Genomic DNA, 22,761 nt, shown 5'->3' with positions numbered 1-22,761 from the left:
ATAATGTACCTTTTTATTGCCTTCATGTACATTTTCTATCATGAATTTTTACTGTAGGCCTGCTGCTGACAAGGGTGTTTAAAGGAATTCTGGGCATTTTAGGGAGCCTCACCTGGATGGCAAGCACGAAACGGCTTTTCTGTCCCAGCTGCGCCCGCTAAAGAGCTGTGCACCTGGGGCTCTCAATGAGGCTGATTGATTTGACAGGTGGAGGTGGGAGAGGAAGGCTTTAGACTGACCCCCCCCCCAAAAAAAAGACGGTCGTTTGTAGAGCCAAACGTGGGAGGGGTCCGGCTTAGGCAGATTCAGATGTGGGAGCCCCAGAGCTAAGAAACAGGGTGGGTGGAAAGACCTGAAACAGCTGTGGAGTTTCCAATGAGGTGGGTACTGGGGGGCACCCACTATGTGAGGAGGCGGGGCGAGGCGGGGCCGGGGCGGGGCCTCCGGGGAGCCCTCCCCCTGAAGAGCGGAGGTGACTGGTCGGGCGGGGGGGCGGGAGACGCTCTGTCCCACGCTCTCCCAGTGCTCGGTGGTTTAAAGATGGCGGCGACGGCGGCGGCAGCAACGTTGGGGGCGCGGAGCCGCGGGATGGGGAGGGAAAAGGAGAATTTGTGAGGTGCCCAGAGGCAGCGCAGTGGCTGCTGTGAGGAGTCCGGGTGCAGAGCCGCCGGCGGTCCCACGGCTCAGGGCTGGGGCCTGGACTGGGAAGGAGAGGCCGGACCAGCGCCTGGAGCCCGAGGCCGGAGCCGAGGATAGGAGGAATGTGACCAGGGGTCGGCGGGGGCGCGGGAGTACGCGAGCGCAGGGATGGGGCAGCAGGTGGGCCGCGTTGGGGAGGCTCCGGGGCTTCAGCAGTCACAACCCCGGGGGATCCGGGGTAGCAGTGCAGCCAGGCCCTCCGGCCGCAGGCGGGACCTGGCGGGGCGCACCACAGAGGCCGGCTTCAATATCTTCACCCAGCATGGTGAGTGTGTCCGGGAGCCGGCGTGAGGGCGTCGGGGAGGCCGGGGGTGGGGTTGGGGCGGGGTGGGAGGCAGACGGGCAGCTCCAGGGGGTCGAGGGGTGGAGGGGTGCCTGAGAGTGGGGGCGGAATCTGCTACCATCTGGGCCAGTCACGGGAGGCGAGTCACACCCCTCCCCCCTCCCGTCTCCAGCCTGGCTGGCAGCTCCCGGGGGCGGAGAAGGAAAGAGAAGTGGTTTTAGGGACCTTGGATGGACTGTCCTCTACACCGGGACGGGACAGTGTGGCGCGGGGAGGACGGTGGATAGTATCCCCAGGGGAGAGAAAGATGAAGGGAGGTGGGAGCTCAATCCAGGTGTTAGTATTTATAAATCGGTTGTTAGCGAAGGGAGCATGAGTTTGTGCCTCGAGGGATTGGGAAATAGGAACTGAATCTCAGGAGGTTGGCGTATGAAGTACATGTATAAGTCAGGTAATGAGCAGTGTCAGGATTGTGAACAGTGTCCTGAAAGATAAGGACAGTATCTCAACACTTCTGAATTTTTTTTTTTTTTCGAATTGATAAGGGCTTTGCCAAACCGTGCCCTTTTCTGCTCTTTTGAGAAGGATACAATTCTGAGATAGCTGGCAGCGGTTAGAGGTTGTGGGGCATGATTAGGACTTTGGATACCAACAAGAGTTTTTCTTTCTACCATGTGTGCTTATATAAATACATACGTATATTCTCTATATAGTCTGGAACCTATTGCTTTGGCCTTGTTATCAAGGTGTTTTTAGAATAGTTGATCATGTACTCCAAGAATTTATGTATCTCTGCTAATTATGTATTTGTCCTCTTGTACTACTATGTAACTAATGAATGTACACCGAGACAGAATTTAAGAAAGGATAAGATGAAAAAATGTAGCAAGAGTTCTTCCTGCTGCCCTTGGGATGGATCTTTGTGCACTTCCTCTGAGCTGTACCCATATCACTACCGAGGCCACTTGTCTAGAGGAAGGAAGAGTGGAGAAGGGGGAAAAAACAAAATTAACCTTCACCAGGTTGAGATAGGAGATACCCTAAGACCTGAGAGGGGCTGAGGATACAGATGTGACTTAATACAGAAAGGACTGGATAGTTGAAGTTGGATGAGAGGTAGCACACTGGAGTTCCACTGAAGAGGCATGTGGAACATACTCTAAGAGACAAGGTGTTCTATACTGTGTCGTGTAGGGAAGAAGAGAAAGAAAAAGGAGTTTTGGAGGTAGTTGAGACAAATGGTAGTATGCAGAAAAAGAGATGAACTCTAGATGCTGAGGCTACTAGGTGAGTTGTTTCAGAGTTCTAGGTTTGGACTTTGTGAATAAGCTGAGTTTCTTAATAGAAGAGATACAGGTCATTTGCGGCCATTCACGTGTTACGTGTCTACTATTGAAGATGTGAGTGAGCTTTCCTTCCAGGTATTTGAACATTTTATGAAGGCGCCATATAAGTTAGTCTTTATTGAAATAACTTCCTGAAACACAGGAGGAAAGAATGGGTGAATAATTTTCAGGGAAGAAATGATCCAAGTAGCAATGCTTTGTGGGAAGCATTAGTATGAGTTACTCTTGGCCCAGTAGGCACTGGTGAGCCTTTTTCTCTAGTGTCTTATTCAGTACATGAGATTTTCAGAGAAGGAGGAAGTCATGAAGAGTGAAAGAGGAAGAGATTTTGAAGGATGGATAGGATTTGGATATGTAGAGCAAGAAAAAGGGTTGTTTCTGTGCAACAGAAACAGCTTAAGCATGAACAATTGGAATGAACATAATTTGCTGATGGAATGATGAGGAGACATCTGTCATGAGTGAAGCAAATCCTCCAGGAGTGAATCCTAGAGCAAAAATTGCAAGAAACAAGTTTTGGACCTGGCTGTACCTGACTGGGTGATTTTGTCACTTAACCATCCTCAGGTTTTTTTTATCTGTTAAATAAAGAACAGTTACTTGGACTGGATGATCTCTAAGATATTTTGTGACTCTAAGACTTAGTGATTCTAACTGCAATGCAGTGGGAAGAAGACTTTGAATATGTTGAGTTATGGGCTGGCTTATCAAAAATGTGGCAGAGGAGTTTATATCAGTGTACCTGACTGGCTAGTTTATAGGATATATAGATAAACCCAAGGATGAGGTGCTGAAAGACTTGGCCTTGAGTGGAGGCAATGGAAATAGTAAGTTTGAGAGAGATTTCACTCATTCAGTGAAGAAAAAGTGTTTTGAGTACCTACTATGTACTGAGCTCAGGGGATGTTGGCTGTGAGTATAACAAGGTCCCTGTCCTTACGGAATTTAAGGACTATATGATTTGATATTAGAGGATGAAAGAAGAGAGATCACTTTGGAATACTTACAGGCATGAACTGAGGAGCCATTCTGCCTAAATTTGGAACCTGGCTTGGCTGCTTATTCTATGCATGACCCTGGACAAGTTATTTAACCTTTTTGTGCCTTGGATTTTCTCTGTAAAATGGGAATAATGGGAATACCTGGTAATAATGGTATTTAGATTAAATAAGTTAATATATGCAAGGCACTTAGAATAGTGCCTCTCATGTAATTAGGATTAAATATGTGCTGGCTCCAGCCATTACTACTACTATTGTTAAAAATAGGGAAGAGTAGGAGTTCCTGCTGTGGTGCAGTTGGTTAAGAATCCAACTATAGCAGCTTGGGTTGGGTTGTTGTAGAGGTGCGGGTTTGATTCCCGCACCGGGTGCAGTGGGTTAAAAGATCTGTCATTGCTGCCCTTTGGCTGGCTCGGATTCAATCCCTGACCTGGAACTTCTACATGCTGTAGTTATGGCCATTAAAAAAAAAGGTATGCGTCAAAGACTGTAATTTTTTATTTTTATTTTTTGTCTTTTTGAGGGCCGTACCTGTGGCATATGGAGGTTCTCAGGCTAGGGGTCTAATTGGAGCTGTAGCCGCTGGCCTACACCACAGCCGAAGCAACGCCAGATCCGAGCTGCGTCTGTGACCTACACCACAGCTCATGGCAACACTGGATCCTTAACGCACTGAGTTAGGCCAGGGATCAAAGCCGAAACCTCATGGTTCCTAGTCGGATTCATTTCCACTGTGCCATGATGGGAACTTCTGTAATTTTTTTTTTTTTTTAAATAATGATTTTTAAAGACTAAGTTTTGAAGTTGGCTATATTGACAAGTTTGAAGTTAGAAGTTGATTGAAAGGATGGGCATAGGGTAAGTTTGTTGCTAAAGACTAGTATGAAAAGAATACTAGTTCTTTTTAAACTAGTTCTTTTAATACTAGTTCTTTAATATTAATTGGCAAACAATACTGGAAACAAAAGTGGAGTACTGTTTTTAGACAGGTGTTCATAAACTTCTGTAGATGCGTTTCTCAACCTTGACAGTATTGACATTTTGGGGGGATAATTCTTTGTTGTGGGGGCTGTCCTGTGCTTTGTAAAATGTTCAGCAGCATCCCTGGCCTCTACTCATTAGATGCCAGTAGGGCCCCTTTCGGGCGACCCCACCCACCAGGTGTGACAATCAGAAATGTTTCCAGATATTGCTAGATGTCCTCTGGTGGGCAAAATTGCTTCTAGGTGAGAACTGTTGCTTGGAAACTCATGGTAGATTATCAACTGAATGAGTAAATTGAATTAGAATCAAAAGCTTCTCAGTAGACCTGTTGTTTGACGCTTACACAAAAAACCCTGGATTCTGTAACTAGTGTAGTAATCATTGTCTTGAGTTTCAGTGTTGAGTTATTAGCATATCAAAGTCTGTGATTTTTTTTCTTCTGTAGAAAAATAGTATTTTCTCATTGCAAATACTATTAAAAATGAGAAAATGGTATTTTTTAATTAACAAGTGGGCAAGTTGTTACAGGAATTTGCCTTGCCAAAAATGCTTTTTGTCAATGTAATTTAGAAAGAATAAAAATAATTGGGCTGTTTTTGGTTTATACCAAAGGGGTTCTGTGACTTTTCTGAACTTTGCTTTTGAACTTTTTTTGGTGAGCTGATGTCTTGTGACTAGTAGTCTAGGGTTGAATACTTACTTGTCTTTTTAATAGCCGAGGTACCTCACAACAGTTGAGTGATTTCATTTCAACTTTACTTCCTTCTCGCATTCTTTTCCTGAAAATGCTATTAGAAATTAACCTTAAGTTGTAAAGATTAGAATAATCTCTTTTTAACCTCTAAAAGTTCTAATGTTGAGGGTCTGCTAAGAGATGGACTTTTAAAAAATTTTGCTTATTTTTTTAGGGCCGCACCCGCAGCATATGGAGGTTCCCAGGCTAGGGGTCTAATAGGATCTGTTGCCGCCGGCCTACGCCAGAGCCACAGCAACGCCAGATCTGAGCTGAGTCTGCAACCTACCCCACAGCACACGGCGATGCCGGATCCTTAACCCACTGAGCAAGGCCAAGGATCAAACCTGCAACCTCATGGTTCCTAGTCAGATTCATTTCTGCTGTGCCCGATGAGAACTCCAAGAGATGCACTTTTGAAAGAATCTTGAGTATCAAGGAGAAGGGAGGTCAGATGCATAGTGTTCTGCTGACAACTAGAGTGCTCTTTGGTCTCTGGAAGAAGCTGTGAAGAAATAATTTGCCATTTACTGAGTACTGTGTGCCTGGCATGTTCTAAGTACTTGATAGCAGGTTTTTTTGTTTTTCCCTCTCATTTAAACCCCATAGAATCCTACTTGCTCAAACTGAAAAAGATTAGAGACCAAAGACATTTGAACACCTATTTGGGATTTTAGAGTGGCAATGGTGCCTTGTACCTTTTTCGGGTTTGTGTGTATGTATATGTGTGTATGTGGGAAGATTTTTAGTCTTTTTTACTCCTCTCTTGAGACCACTGGTGAGGTTTTCAGAATGGTAGGCCAGGGTTAGGTCTATATTCTCTGTGCCTGTGGATTGAGGCATAGATATGATGGTCCAACAAAGGGAGCAGTAGGCACTCACAATTCAATTTGAAGTCTTATGGTAATGTTGAATTATTGGCTTAATTTCTGAACTTAGTGTTACTGTTTTTTTTTGTTTGTTTGTTTTTTGTCTTTTTGCCATTTCTTGGGCCACTCCCGCATTATATGGAGGTTCCCAGGCAATAGGTCGAATCAGAGCCATAGTCACCAGCCTACGCCAGAGCCACAGCAATGCGGGATCTGAGCCGCGTCTTTGACCTATACCACAGCTCATGGCAATGCCAGATCCTTAACCCACTGAGCAAGGCCAGGGATCAAACCCACAACCTCATGGTTCCTAGTCGGATTCGTTAACCACTGCGCCACGACAGGAACTCCTATTATATTTTTTATTTAAAGACGTATAACCCCACCCCCTCATTGATTACAGCTCTCCTTTTCTTGATTTGGAATTTATGTAGCCACTTAAAGTGATGTATTTAGTGTATTACTGCAGTATGCAACTTATAAGGACCTTTCTTTTTCCTTTTTAGGTAACATGACAGAAGTTTTAACAAATGAGTTTAATGCTCCAGAGTATTTTTTTTTATTCAGTTATTTTACAGTAATTGGCTATTGTAATGTTAGAGTTTTCAGGTATAATTTAGAACTGCTGTCCAAAGAATGATGCTGCTTATGTAGATATTGATGAGCATTGTCATAAGCTAGAAAACTAGTCTTGGTTTGTGTGTCTATGTGTGGGGAAGCCTTAGTTACTAATCTCTGCCTTTGGGGGTTGAGGGCGTAATTTCAGTATGTAAATTTGTGGTCATTATACTAATTGGAATAATTTCTCAGTATTGTTTTCAAATGAACTTTCACTCAAATGAAAGATCAGTACACATAAAATATAATACTATGCCAAATTGAATTTTAGTTTCTTAAAAAAATAACTATATTGGGCTCCCCCCCCCCCCCCCCCCCCCCCCGCCCCTTTACTTCATGCCATAAATGTGCTGAGTCTGTCGGTGGTGGTACTGCAGGCTTCTCTGTAGTGAACTCTGCAAGTATTGGCTTTTGATCCAATGGGAACACAAAGCTCAGCAGGCCTGGGCAATTTATATTCCCTGGTTTGCTTTCCATGGAGAGGGAACGTTTAGAAACCTTTCACTTGATGTGGTCAGGATCAAAGAAAATGTTATGTGGCTTAATACAGTGTACAGTATGTACATGGACAGTTTTGTTAACGTGTTCCTCTGTGTGCTAATTCCAGCAAATTAAAATAACAATACAAGTTAGGACTAAAGATTACTACTTAGCATTTTGTGGTTCCAGATAATTACTAAGAAAACATTTTCTTAAAACTAGCAGTACAAACTGGAACAGTTTGTAATCACCCATCTGTTTCTTAGAGGAAAGAAAGGTTGATACTTGAATGTTTTTATTATAGTTTTCTTTAATTAACTCTGAAAATTGCACTTTTTAGTTGTGTACAAATATGTAAAGAGGTATCTCGATGTAATAAAAATAATGAATACAGAGGCAAAGATACTAGATATGAAAGTACTCTTTGCTATTTCTTTCTTTTTTTTTTTTTTTTCGGTTGTGCCCATGGCATGTAGAGGTTCCTGGGCCAGGGATGAGATCTGAGCCGCAGTCTTGACTTAAGTCACAGCTGCGGCAATGCTAGATTTTTAACCCACTGTGCTGGGCTGGGGATTGAGCCTTTGTCCCAGCGCTCCCAAAATGCTGCTGGTCCCGTTGCACCACAGTGGGAGCTCCTGTATTTACATTTATGTACGTGTACATACTAATACTTCTCTTGCCATTTCACAAATGCAAGTTAATACCTTTACTGTATGGATTTTTTCTTCCCAGATTTGTTTTTTGCAGTTAATATGTCTGGAAGACCTTACCATGCCAGTATGTGTACATTTCTGATTCTTGCCAATAGCTTTATAATGTTCTATACTTTAGATATGTATTTAAACCATTTTGTTTAGATATTAACCACTTTCTTATTGATGCATATTTGTTTACAAGATTATTAAAGGTGTGTTTTTCTTCTCAGATAATATATATATCTTTTATATATAAAAAAAGAAATATGTATTTTCTCTTGGCCTCACCTGCATGTGGAAGTTCCCTGACCAGGGACTGAACCTGTGCCACAGCAGTGACCTGAGCCACTGCAGTGACAACACCGGATACTAAACCTTCTGAGCCTCACACAACTGCTTCTTATTTTTTTCCTTATATTACCAACCTGGACCTATCTGAAATTTTTATTTTTTAGCCTCTTCTAGGGCCGCTTCTGGGGCATATGGAGGTTCCCAGGCTACGGGTTGAATCAGAGCCATAGCCACCAGCCTACTCCAGAGCCACAGCAACGCGGGATCCGAGCTGTGTCTGCGACCTACACCACAGCTCAAGGCAACGCCAGATTCCCAACCCACTGAGCAAGGCCAGGGATCAAACCCGCAACCTCATGGTTCCTAGTCGGATTCGTTAACCACTGCGCCATGATGGGAACTCCTGAAATTTATATAGATTTATTTGAGGTTGGAACCAACTTAGTATTTTTCTGTTGTACTAATTATTGAAGAGTTCATCAATTTCCACTGCTTTGAAGAGCCATATTTCTCATATATTAAATTCTCAAATGTGGAGTTCCCGTCGTGGCTCAGTGGTCAACAAACCAGACTAGGAGCCATGAGGTTGCAGGTTCGATCCCTGGCCTCCCTCAGTGGGTTAAGGATCTGGAGTTGCCATGAGCTGTGGTGTAGGTTGCAGATGAGGCTTGGATCTGGCGTTGCTGTGGTGTAGGCTGGCAGCTATAGCTCCAATTGGACCCTAGCCTGGGAACCTCCATATGCCGCGGTTTTGGCACTAATAAGACAAAAAGACAAAAAAAAAGCAAAAAAAACAAAACTAAAAGAATGTCCCTTTGAGGGAGTTCCTCTCGTAGCTTAGCAGAAATGAATCTGACTAGCATCCATGAGGGCACAGGTTCGATCCCTGGCCTTGCTCAGTGGGTTAAGGATCCAGCTTTGCTGTGAGCTGTGGTGTAGGTTGCAGATGTGGCTCTGATCTGGTGTTGGAGTGGCTGTGGTGTAGGCCAGCAGCTACAGCTCTAATTGGACCCCTAGCCTGGAAACCTCCATATGCTGCTGGTTCGGCCCTAAGAAGTAAAAAAAAAAAAAAAAAGTCCCTTTGCCAGTGTAGGTCATCTTTTGCGTCCTGTAGTAAAAGATTTTCCATTGTTTTTGGACATTTCTAGGCTTATTTGTGGGCATCTTATAATTTTGATTGTAGTCATAAGTGTTAATTCTTCAGTATTAAATATTTCCTAATTGTTTATTGCTAGTATATAAGGCAACTGGTGGTTTTTGTTTGTCAGTCTTGGGTGTGATTGCCTTACTGTACTCATATTACACCTAAGCATTTTCCCTTCAATTCTCTTCCTAGGTGGGCAGCCAGGTTTTCTTTAGTAGTAACTTTGTACCAACATTTTTATTTCCTTAAAAATGATACTCCCAGAGAGTTTTTTTTTTTCTTAAATAAGTACTATTTCAGAAGAGTTTTAAGCTATTTTACTGCTTATCCTTTATCACTCTTCTGTGATACATAATATACTCTTAAGGCATTTAGTTGGAGGAGGCATGGTGGAAGCAGGGCTGGGTTGCAGAGAGAGAGACCATCTATATTTATTAATGAATCTGGCTATGATTATTGGTAGTAATCCATGTTTTATCCATTTACTTTCTAGAAAATAATATAGTAAACATATCTAAAGTATATATATTATCAGAAATATGTATGTATACCCATAAATATTATATATATAAGTGTATCCTCAAAATTCCCTGGTATATTTGAATAGGGCAGCTAGAGGAATTGTTATTTCTCTACATTTTACATATTAAGTGTCATTATTGGTGGCTCACATCTAGAATAAAGTATATAATTTAGGGGTTTTGCACTGAGGAAAATACTAAGTTTGTAAATACATTCCCAGTGTGGACAATTCATAATCACAGAGCTATGTTAGTAGTTGAGATCTGTGATTATTGATTTTTGGAAAATGTAAACCTTTTATCTATGAAGAAAAGATGTATTCTGTGGATACTATGGAGGGGATCTGGATTCTTTCCAGATCGCATCTGGACTTGTGTTTAACTTCTAAATCCATATCTATCTATCTCAGCTGATAATCCATTAGCTAACTCTAAGATCAAATTCATCAAAGTCTGTGAGTTAGTTTCTGTTGTGCACATAAGTTCATTGTATCCTTTTTTAATTTATTATTTTTATTTTATTATTTATTTTGTCTTTTTGTCTTTCGCAGGGCCGCACCCACGGCATATGGATGTTCCTAGGCTAGGGGTCTAATTGGAGCTGTAGCTGCCAGCCTACACCAGAGCCACAGCAATGTGGGATCTGAGCTGTGTCTGCAACGGCTACAGCTCATGGCAATGCCGCATCCTTAACCCACTGAGCGAGGTGAGGGATCAAACCTGAAACCTCATGGTTCCTAGTCAGATTTGTTAACCACTGAGCCACGATGGGAACTCCATGGAACTTTTTTTCTATCCTGTGTATTATGTCCTGTGTGTTGACATATATCCATGTTGAATTAATAGAGTTCAGTATACCATTGTATAACTATACAATAGTTTATTCAGAGTTTTTCATATTGATACTAGGATGTTTCCAGTTTTGCATAAAGTAGGTGCTTGAAGTTGCTATGTGCTCTGACCAGAAAACTCTTTTTAGTTATTTTTATCAGAGAAATACCTGTAGACAATTTATAAATAGTCAAAGGATAGGACAAGTTTGAGGTAAAATAATAGCCGCTGCATCTCTCTAGGTTGGCACTATCCAGTATGGCAGCTCCTTGCCACATGTCACTGTTGAGCAAATGTCTTTTGTACTAATTGAGAAGAGCTATGTTAAAATATACACTATTTTTCACACTCAGTTTGAAAAAAATAAAATATCGCATTCATACCTTTTATATTGAATACATATTGACATATATATATATTTTTTTTCTTCCTTTTTTTTAAAAATTTTTTTGTCTTTTGTTGTTGTTGTTATTGTTGTTGTTGTTGCTATGTCTTGGGCCGCTCCCGCGGCATATGGAGGTTCCCAGGCTAGGGGTTGAATCGGAGCCGTAGCCACCGGCCTACACCAGAGCCACAGCAACGTGGGATCCAAGCCGCGTCTGCAACCTACACCACAGCTCACGGCAACGCCGGATCGTTAACCCACTGAGCAAGGGCAGGGACCGAACCCGCAACCTCATGGTTCCTAGTCGGATTCGTTAACCACTGCGCCACGACGGGAACTCCTTTTCTTCCCTTTTTAGTGCTGCACTCACAGCATATGAAGGTTCCCAGGCTAGGGGTCTAATCGGAGCTGTAGCTGCCGGCCTACGCTATAGCCACAGCAATGCCAGATCCTTAACCTACTGAGTGAGGCCAGGGATCGAACCTGCAACCTCATGGTTCCCAGTCAGATTCGTTTCTTCTGCGCCACAATGGGAACTCTGACATGATGTTTTAGATGTATCAGATTAAATACAATAGGTTATTAAAATTAATTTTACAGATTAAAGAATTTAACATACCAACTACTAGAATATGTAAAATGACAGAACATTTTGCTTGCATTTATGTTGGAAAGTTGCTTTCTTTGTTTGATTGCTTTTTAGTGCTGCACTTGTGGCATATGGAAGTTCTTAGCCCAGGGGTTGAATTGGACCTGCAGCCATAGCCAAAGCCACAGCAACACCAGATCTGGGCCTTGTTGGCAAACTATACCACAGCTCATGGCAGTGATGGATCCTTAACCCACTGAGTGAGGCCAGGGATCAAATTCACATCCTTACAGAGACAACATTGAGTCTTAGCCCACTGAGCCACGATGGGAGCTCCTGGAAAGATCTTTAAATGGTAGGCTCTAAGAGAGCAGGAACTTGATCTTATTCAGTACTGGAGCCTATCTATACCTTTAACAGTGAAAGGTACAGAGTTAACACTCAATAATTACTTAAATGAATTGCTATATTGAGCAAGTAGAGAGAATTTTTTATTTTTCTTTTTCGTTTGCCCTGGGGCATATGGAGTTCCTGGGCCAGGGATCGGATCCAAGCTGCCGTATGGTGCAGCTGCAGCAATGCTAGTAGATTCTTTAAAACACACTGTGCTAGGCTATGGATTGAACCTGGGTTTTGGGGCTACAGAGACACTGATGCTATGGTGCCACAGTGGAAACTCTGAGACGGCATTTTCTTCATTGTTCACATAGGGATGTTTTATCTGACATGTTGCAATTAAGAGTTCAGTCCATGAGGTGCTTTGAATTAACCTGAGTTTTCTTTACAGTTACTGATTGGTAAAAAGTTACTTTAAATTTGGCTTTATCATCCAGTGTGTTTTTCCTTTGGTCACTACATATATTTAGCTCACCTGCACTTTTAAGTCTTAGGATTTTGTAAGTTTTCCTTCTGTATTTATCATTATATATTTCATTTTTTTTCTGTTATTAATCCTGCTATTTAGAAAAATTCTTTTTTTTTTTTTTTTTTTTGGTCCTTTTGCTATTTCTTGGGCCGCTCCTGCGGCATATAGAGGTTCCCAGGCTAGGGGTCTAATTGGAGCTGCAGCCACCGGCCTATGCCAGAGCCACAGCAACTCAGGATCTGAGCCACGTCTGCAGCCTACACCACAGCTCACGGCAACGCCGGATCGTTAACCCACTGAGCAAGGGCAGGGACCGAAGCCGCAACCTCATGGTTCCTAGTCGAATTCGTTAACCACTGCGCCACGACGGGAACTCCCTGTTTAGAAAAATTCTAATGGATTTGTAAGTATTTGATCAAATTATTTCAAGTTATCTGTTCCTTGAAATTATTAGGTGTCTTCAAAGAGGAAAGTCAGGAGTTCCCCTTGTGGTGCAGTGGAAATGAATCTGACTAGGAACCGTGATGTTGCGGGTTTGATCCCTGGCCTCACTCTGTGGGTTAAAGATCTGTTGTTGGTGTGAGCTGTGGTGTAGGATGTGGCTTGAATCTGGCATTGCTGTGGCTGTGGTGTAGGCCCACAGCTGTAGCTCTGATTTGACCCCTAGCCTGAAAACCTCTATGTGTGGCAGGTGCGGCCCTAAAGAGCAAAAAAAAAAAAAAAAAAGTCATTTTGGGCATGAGCTGTGTCAAGATGGCTTTAGCTCTGGCAGATTTTCTACCAAGCTGTTCCTTTTTCAGTTCTTAGGTCTTGGTTATCATTTTATATTCTTTCTTCTTGGCAGCATGTGAAATCTTTAAAAAAAAAAAATTCTCCCTCTTTTTTTCTTTTTAGCTTTAGTGGGATATAATTAACATATACTGTTGTTTATGGTATACAACTACTGATGTGACACATTTATCTACTGCAGTGTGATTACCAGCAATAGCATTAACTAACACCTCCATCAAGTCATTATAACTACCATTTCTTCCTTTCTTTCTTTTTTCTTTCTTTTTTTGTCTTTTTGTCTTTCTAGGGCCGCACGTGCAGCATATGGAGGTTCTGAGGCTAGAGGTCCAATCGGAGCTGTAGCCGCCCTCCTACGCCACAGCAATGCCAGATCCCAGCCACATCTGTGACCTACACCACAGCTCATGACAGTGCTGGATCTTTAACCCACTGAGCAAGGCCAGGGATCGAACCTGCAACCTTATGGTTCCTAGTCAGATGTGTTAACCACTGAGCCACGACGGGGACGCCACCATTTCCTTTTTGTGGTGGGTACATGTAAGGTTTCTTTTAACAGCTTTCAAATATGTAATATGGTAGAAAAAGTTAAAATCACCATGCTGTACATTAGATCTTCAAAACTTGTTAGGTTTTTTTTTTTTTTTTTTTTTTTTTTTTTGCTTTTTAAGTCCTTGCCTGTGGCTTATGGAAGTTTCCAGGCTGGGGGTTGAAATGGAGCTGCAGCTGCAGGCTTATGCCACAGCAATGCCAGATCTGAGCCATGTCTGCAGCCTACACCACAGCTCATGGCAATGCTGGATGCTTAACCCAGTGTGCGAAGCCAGGGATCGAACTTGCATTCTCGTGGATACTAGTCAGGTTCATAACCCACTGAGCCTCAGCGGGAACTCCCTAAACTTGTATAATCTTATAACTGGAAGTTTATACCCTTCGACCAATATTTCCCGATTTCCTGTGCTTCTTAGCCCCTATTTTTTTTTCTTTTATGAATTTGATTACGTTTATAGTTGTACAGTGTTCATCACAATCCAGTTTTACAGCATTTCCATCCCAAACTGCCAGCCCATCCCCCACCTCTCAACTTGTCTCATTCGGAAACCGTTTTTCAAAGTCTGTGAGTCAGTATCTGTTCTGCAGAGAAGTTCATTGTGTCCTTTTTTTTAGATTCCACATGTCAGTGATAGCATATTATGGTGTCTTGCCGTCTGACTAAACTTTATTTAGCATGAGATTTCTAGGTCCATCCATGTTGCTGCAAATGCCATTATTTCTTTCCTTTCGATGGCTGAGCAACATTCCATTGTGTATATGTACCACATCTTCTTGATCCACTCCTCTGTTGATGGACATTTAAATTGTTGCCATCTTAGCCACTGTTAACCACCACCCTCCTCTCTTGCTTATCTGAGTTCAGCTTTTTAAGATGCCATATTTAACTGATATCATATAGTATTTGCCTTTTTCTGTCTTCTGTTTCATTTAGCATAATGTCCTTAAGGTTCAGTTAAGTTATTGCAAATAGCAGGATTTTCTTCTTTTCACGGCTGAATAATACTCTGTTGTGTTTGTGTGTGTATCCCACATTTTCTTTATCCATTCATCCCCCCCCCCCCACAGGGCTGCACCAGAAGCACATGGAAGTTTCCTAGGCCTAGGGGTTGAATTGGAGCTGTAGCTGCTGACCTACACCACAGCCACAGCAATGCCAGATCTGAGTGGCATCTGCGGCTTAGACCACAGTGCTTGGCAGTGCTGGATCCTTTAACCCACTGAGTGAGGCCAGGGATTGAACCTGCATCCTTATGGATACTAGTCAGATTCTTAATCTGCTGAGCTACAGCAGGCACTCCATTCTTTATTTATTCTGTTGATGGTTACTTAGGTTGTGTCCACATCTTGGCTATTGTGAATAATGCTTAGTAAACATGGAAGTGCAGATACCTTCAAGATCTTGATTTTGTTTCTTTGGATATAAACCCAGAAGTGGGATCACTGGATCATATGATAGTTGTGTTTTTAATTTTTTGGGGAACTTCCATACTAGGTTTATAGTAGCCTACCGATTTATATTACCCCCAGCAGTGCAGAAGGGCACCCTTTTCTTCATGCCTTTGCCAAAGCTTGTTATCTCTCTTTTTTCTTTTTAAATTATAGCCATTCCAATCAGTATGGGGTGATACCTCATTGTGGTTTTGATTTGCATTTCCCTGGTGATTAGTGATGTTGAGCACCTCTTCTTGTACCTGTTTGCCATTTGTATGTCTTTGGAAAAAATGTCTATTCAGATTCTCTGCTCATTTTTCAATTGAATTGTTTTTGTGTTATTGATTTATATAAGATTCTTCCTCTTACAACGTAAGAGCTTGGTTATGTCGATGTTTGAGGAGAAGTCTGTCTTAAATGATTATTTTTGAGTCTGTACATGACGTACTACCTATCTTTGGATTTTGGTTGTCCTTCTAGTTTAGGAAATTTTGACTTTCCCTCCTGGTTTCACATTCTTTGACTTTTCTGTTTTATCTGTTGTCCTTACAGATTAGTTCTCATTGATCTTTTTTCTATACCTCACCATTGGTTTTTCATTATTATGAAGTTTCATCAAATTTATTTCTGATTGACTTGTGTTGAACTATTGTATGTCCCACTATAGTCGATTGTTCTATCTTGGCAGAAGGTAAAACGTATGAGGAGGACTCTTGGTTACAAGTAATAGAGACCAGTTCCAGATTATGCAATACCTAGAAAATTTATGTGGAGATAGTAGAGGCTCAAGCGCAGGAATGCAGCTAGTCCAGCCCAGAAACAGGAAGGGAAAGGCTGCTAAAAATTCAGGGCATTATTTATTTCTGTCTCCTGTTTTGGCTTCTGTTTGCTTACTTTAATTTCTCTCTATTATTAGATGCTCAATTCATGCCATACTTTCCATTTTTTGATAATCTCTTCTTTGTTCAGAAACACAGTCTATAGTAAATTTTAGTTTGTTAGTCTCAGTTCCAAATTCCCAGGAGAGTGACTGTGATTGGTGGTCAGATCAACTCTGTAATACTGACATTTTGGGCTGAATGCTTCTTGGTTGTAGGGGTTGTCCTGTGCATTGTAAGGTGTTTAGCGACATCTCTGGCCCCTGTCAACTAAATGCTAGTAGCACTCACCTTCTAACAGTAACAACTGGAAGAAAAAAAAAAATCTTTAGCTAGTGCCAAAATCACCTGTGGGGTGAAATCACCCATACTGATCTAGAATGTATTTGGCTACTCTGGACCCACCACTGTGTGAGAAGGACATTGCAGGAGAGTCTGTGTGAGCCAGACAGTTACTCAAAATGCCTGATAAGTATATTCAGTTTTTTGTAGCAACTATAAATTGAACACTTCAAAAAATTATTTTAGCTGTTCCTTTGTGTGAAATAATTTTTTCTCATTTAAGTATTTCATGGTAACATGTTTCTTATTAAAATCTTTAACTGAAGTTATACAAATTTAGATCCGGAAGAGACCTTAGAAATTATGTGTTCTGATAAATTTGATTTACAGGTTGATAAACTAAAGCTTAGATGAAACAAATTGATCATGGACACAGGGTTCATTGGTAGAGCACAGAAAGAATATAATCTAACTTTTATTTTCTAGTTTTAGTTCCTACTTACTTTTCGTGCTCTTTTTTTTTTTTCTTTTTTTGCTTTTGGCAGTATTACTTATATACTGATATTTATTCAGCATTAATGTGCCAAACTGTTCTTTCAGTGTTATATCACTTAGTTTTCTGCAAACGGATGATAAAAAGAGTCTCAAAATAAGGCGTATCTAAAAGTTATGCTAGTAACCATTATGTTTTAATAGTAGCATAATAGCATTGGGAAATGATTGGGTGCTTGTGTTCTGTTCTTTATTCTGTATCACTTAATGCTCAACACAACCCTGGAAGCTATACATATTTCCTAGTTTTGCAGGTGAAGACATTTAGCTGAAAGAGATTAAAGTCTCCTGCCTTGGAGTTCTCGACCTGGCATAGCAGTTAACGAATCTGACTAGGAACCATGAGGTTGCAGGTTTGATCTCTGGCCTCGCTCAGTGAGTTAAGGATCTGGCGTTGCCGTGAGCTGTGGTGTAGGCCGGCAGCTGTAGCTCCAATTGGACCCCTAGCCTGGGAACCTTCATATGCCGTGGGTGTGGCCCCAAAAAGCAAAAAAAAAAAAAAAAGTCTCCTGCCTTAAGGCCACATAACTAGTAGGAAGCAGAGCTTGACATAAATTTCATGGTTTTTCCAATTCTGTGCTGTACCTAGGGGGACGTGTTCTGTACTGATACTTCACTGTCTTTCCAGAGCTTTCATGATGATAAAATAGAAGGGAAAATAGAATATAGCATAAACAATTCACCTTGTTAAGGATTAATATTACTGTTTTCTTCATCTTGAGATTAGCCTTCATACGAGTTTTGTGCCTTCTTAGATTTTTTTTTTAGAATTGAATTTAAAAGAAATATTAATAAAAGAAAGCTAGAGGAGTTCCCTTTATGGGTCAGCGGTAATGAACCCAACTAGTATCCATGAAGATTTGGGTTTGATCCCTGGCCTTGCTTACTGGGTTAAGTATCTAGTGTTGCTGTGAGCTGTGGTGTAGGCACAGATGTGCCTTGGCTCGGATCCTGCATTGTTGTGGCTGTGGTGTAGGCTGGCAGCTGCAGCTGCGATTTAACCCCTAGCCTGGGAATTTCCATGTGCTGCAGGTGCACCCCTCAAAAGCAAAAAACAACCCCCCCCAAAAACTAGATAGTGCTATTACCAGGAAAATATTTCTCTAAAAAATTATATTTAAGATATACTGATCTACCAGGAATGACTTTGTGTTTGCTCCTTCATCTTGATGTAAATAGACTTTCAACATTTTCAATTCTCTCTCTCTCTCTTTTTTTTTTTTTTTTGCTTTTTAAGGGCCAAACGGTGTGGCATAGGAAATTCCTAGGCTAGGGGTCAAATTGGAGCCACAGCTGCCACAGCAATACAAGATCTGAGCTGGGTCTTTGACCTACACCACAGGTCACAGCAACACCGGATACTTAACCCACTGAGCAAGGCCAGGGATCGAACCCACATCCTCATGGGTACTAGTAAGGTTTGTTTTTGCTGAGCCACAACTGGAACTCCTACCCCTGCAATTCTTGAAGCTTTTAGGTTTTGAGTGCTTAGTTAAGTGCTTTCAATGATAAGATCAGTCAGTGCCGCATCCATTTGTAAGCATGTTGTTAATAGCATGGACTCTGGTGTTAGACTGTGGGTTTAGATCCTGGATTAAATTTATGATTTAACCCACCAGGATCTTGACATAGGTAGAAAATAACTTGCTCAGGAATACACAATTACTAACGTCACTTAGAGATCCAAATTTTTTGTGTTTCTGTTTCCTCGTCTGTAAAATACTCATGCTAATGGTAACTAACTGCCTCATAGAGTTCTGAAAATTACTAGGTGTAAAATTTCTAGAGGATATGTGATGAATCGTAGATATTCAAAAACTGGTACCTATTAATGTTTTTTTAAAATTGCCTTTGTAACAATGTTATTAGTCAATATACTTAACAGTTATGGTCATGTTAAGGCTGAGATAATTTTGAGACCTTCAGACAAGATAATGTATTGTATTTAGGCTTCTTCTGTGCCTAGGTTTAATTCCTAGATTTCTGTTCTTCTGGATATATAGGTAAGTAATCTTGGTACAGTTGGCAGTGTTCTGATTGGATATTTCCAGCATTTCACTTAGGTGAATCACAGTCTTTGTCTTCTCTTTCACAAAGGGCACTTTAAAATTATCCTAAAATACCTTCTCACTCATATGAATAGAAAAGCTAGTGGTAGGAGCCTTAGGGGAAAAAAGTGGGGAGGATGGTGAACTAGTGGCACTGACTCCAGTGGAAGCGTGTGTCGTATGTGGGTGCACTGGGATTGGGACACTGCATCGATAGGAATCATTGTATAGCTGGGCCTCATGGAAATTGGAGCTGGTAAGCCATTAGAAATTAAGACTGCATACTCCATCTTTCTCTTTCAGGAGCTGCAGGGTTTTGGCATCTTTTTTGCTCTGTACGTCTGTTCAGTTTTCCTTTCTTCCAGCTGGTTTTCTTGATTTCATCTTGTAGTATATGGAGTGTAAAGGCTGCTCAGCTTCTCTTTATCATGACAACTCTCAATATATTCTTTTGGCATTTATCCCTGCTAGTAAATGGCTCAGTCTTTTTCTCTTGTAAAATTTAAATCATTTATTTATTGAATGCTCATTACCTTTCCATGGTTCAAAAATCAAATAGTACAGAAATGTTTCTGCTACCTTCTTTTCCTTGGCCACTCAAGTTTGGCAATCCAAATCACCAGTTCCTTGTGTATATACTTCCAGAGATAGGTGTATATACGTATATGCATGTTTGTATGCATGTGTATTCTCCAATCCTTTTTTTTTTTTTTTGAGATCACCGGAATCATATATCTTGTTTTACACCTTGTTTTTTTTTACTTAATTTATCTTGAAGATTCTTTAATGTTTGTAAATAAAAAGAACTTGCTTTAGGAAAGTACATGACATTTCCTTGTATAGATGAATTATATAGTTAAGATTGTTTTCTAACAGTGCAGTCTTTTTTTTTTTTCCCTTTTACCTTTTTTTGCTTTCTTTAGGGCCACACCCACAGCTTATGGAAGTTCCCAGGCTAGGGGTCTAATCAGAGCTACAGCTGCCGGCCTACATCATAGCCATAGCAGCGCAGGATCTGAGCCGTGTCTGCGGCCTACGCTACAGCTCACGGCAATGCCGGATCCTTAACCCACTGAGCAAAGCCAGGGATTGAACCTGTGTCCTCATGGATGCTAGTCAGATTTGCTAACTGCGGAGCCCGAAGGGAACTCCCCTAAACAGTGTAGTCTTATATGTATCATTTTAAACATGCGCTAGGTGTAGCTATAGAATAAATGCCTTGAATTGAAATTGCTGACAGAACGGGTCCAAGGATTTTAAAATAACTGCATATTGAATAAATTGTCTTCACTCACATTTTTGTGTGCATTTGAATCCTCTTTGTGTGCACTAAAATCGTATGTGCATTTGATTCTATATCTGGATTTTCTGTTATTTTCTGTTTTGCTTAATTACGTGCCAGTATCACACTGTTTTAATTATTGTATTTTTATAATGTGCAGTATACCATGGCAGTTAAAGATACATAATATCTTGTGGAGTTCCTGTTGTGGTGCAGCAGGAACTAGGAACCAGCTATGAGCCATGAGGTTTCGGGTTTGATCCCTGGCCTTGCTCAGTGGGTTAAGATCTGGCGTTGCTGTGGCTCTGGTGTAGGCCGGCAGCTATAGCTCCGAATGGACCCCTATCCTGGGAATCTCCCTATGCTGCAGGTGCTGCCCTAAAAAGACCAAAAAATAAATAAATAAATAATTTTTTTGTGTGTGCTAAACTGCCTTATTTATTTACTTATTTATTTTTGTCTTTTGAGGGCTACACCTGTGGCATATGGAAGTTCCCAGGTTAGGGGTCAAAATGGAGCTACAGCTGTCAGTCTACCCTACAGCCACAAGAGTGAGGGATCTGAGCCACTTCTGCGACCTACACCACAACTCACAGCAGTGCCAGATCCATAACCCACTGAGCAAGGCCAGGGATCCAACCCGAATCCTCATGGATACTATTCTGGTTCGTTGCCACTGAGCCACAACGGGAACTCGTAAACTGCCTTGCTTGGAATCTTCACTTCCTTAGCTGTGTGATCTTGGGCAAGTTACCTGACATCCCTTTAATTCAGTGTCCTTATGTGTAAAATAGAGATGATAATACCTATCTAATAGTTTGTCTAGTTAGGATAGACTAGGTTATGGGTTGATAACAACAGCTCCTCCCCACCCTAGTCTTAGTAGATTAACACATCAAAGTTTGTCACTCACAATACCTGTTCACTGTAGATCAGTGTGTGTGTTGGGGGAAGGAGCCTTGGCAGAGATGAGAGAGGGATTCTGTCTATCTTTTGTCACCCAGACATCCAGGCTGACAAAGTCTTATATCATCATTCTAGAATGCTGACAGTTGCATATCAGAGGGAAAGAGAATGGTGAATCAAGTACTAGAGGAAACTAAAAAATAGAAGAGACATGAGTCCCTTACTCTTAGATTTCATTGGCCAAAGCAAGTTGTTGGGCTTCACATCATGTCAGGGGATAGGGAGGGTGCAGTTTTGCTCTGTGTCTCGGAGGGCAGCTAGAAATATTTGGTAGGGAGCAGTAAGGACCACCTAAGCTTGCTCTGCTGGTTGCTAAGTATGGGTCACTCTTTGTGTTATATACAACATACTAACCCCTTCTCTTAGAGAGCCCAGATTTCTGTCAGAAACTGTGTTGAGCTCAAACTCTGGAATCTCTTGAGTGATACTCAGAGTCTATTAGATTCAGAGAAGGTTCCTTTTTGTCTAGATAGCTGTGAATGAAACAGGTAAGATAATAGCTGGTCTATTAAAAAAGCATCCTAGGGAGTTCCCGTTGTGGCGCAGTGGTTAACGAATCCGACTAGGAACCATGAGGTTGCGGGTTCGGTCTCTGCCCTTGCTCAGTGGGTTAATGATCCGGCGTTGCTGTGAGTTGTGGTGTAGGTTGCAGACGCAGCTCGGATTCCGAGTTGCTGTGGCTCTGGTGTAGGCCGGAGGCTACATCTCTGATTGGACCCCTAGCCTGGGAACCTCCATATGCCGTGGGAGAGGCCCTAGAAATGGCAAAAAGACAAAAAAAAAAAAAAAAGCATCCTAGGAGTTCCCATCATGGCTCAGCAGAAACGAATCTGACTAGTATCCATGAGGACACAGATTCAATCCCTGGCCTCTCTCAGTAGGTTAAGGATTTGGTATTGCCATGAGCAGTGGTGTAGGTCACAGACACTGCTTGGATCTCGCTTTGCTGTCATTGTGGCCGTGGTGTAGGCCAGTGGCCACAGCTCCGATTCAACCCCTAACCTGAGAACTTCCATATGTGTGGGTGTGCCCTAAAAAGACCAAGGGAAAAAAGAAAAAGAAAAAATGCATTCTGTTAGTATTTTGTCTTGCTCCTTGGTGGTTGTGGGACTGGAGGTACATAAGAAACGTCCACTTTTTTTTTTTTTTTGGTCTTTTTTGCCATTTCTTGGGCTGCTCCTGCGGCATATGGAGGTTCCCAGGCTAGGGATCGAATTGGAGCTGTAGCCACAGGCCTACACCAGAGCCACAGCAACTTGGGATCTGAGCCACATCTGCGACCTACACCACAGCTCACGGCAACGCCAGATCCTTAACCCACTGAGCGAGGCCAGGGATTGAACCTCAACCTCCTGGTTCCTAGTTGGATTCATTAACCACTGAGCCACGACGGGAACTCCCAAGAAATACCCACTTTTAACTCTCTGTATATGTCATTATTATTATTACTTGCTTTGTAGGGCTGCATGTGCAGCATATGGAAGTTCCCATGCTAGGGGTTGAATTGCAGCTGCATATGCTGGCCTGCACCACAGCTGCAGCAATTTGGTATCTGAGCTGTGTCTGGGACCTACACTACAGCTCACTGCAATGTTGGAGCAAGGCCAGGGATTGAACCTACATCCTCATGGATACTACTCGGGT

General features: G+C 41.8%; 1 protein-coding gene across 4 annotated transcripts in view; it reads left to right on the top strand.

The window, feature by feature from the left end:
• The first annotated feature begins 524 nt into the window (after positions 1-524).
• ABL2 (ABL proto-oncogene 2, non-receptor tyrosine kinase) overlaps positions 525-22,761 on the top strand; it is a 120,264-nt gene continuing 98,027 nt past the window's right edge. For 3 of the 4 annotated variants that reach the window (XM_047753927.1, XM_047753926.1, XM_047753924.1), the window contains exon 1: positions 534-964. In XM_047753927.1, the coding sequence (XP_047609883.1) occupies positions 808-964 (157 nt within the window). In that variant the 5' untranslated portion in view covers positions 534-807. Of the gene's footprint in view, positions 965-22,761 lie in introns of all 4 variants that reach the window. The other variant, XM_047753925.1, reaches the window with a different exon arrangement.

This window comes from Phacochoerus africanus, chromosome 11, assembly GCF_016906955.1.
Source record: "Phacochoerus africanus isolate WHEZ1 chromosome 11, ROS_Pafr_v1, whole genome shotgun sequence".
NCBI lineage: Eukaryota > Metazoa > Chordata > Mammalia > Artiodactyla > Suidae > Phacochoerus > Phacochoerus africanus.
Note: the sequence above shows the minus strand (reverse complement) of the source record. Positions and strands in the feature narration are given on the sequence as shown.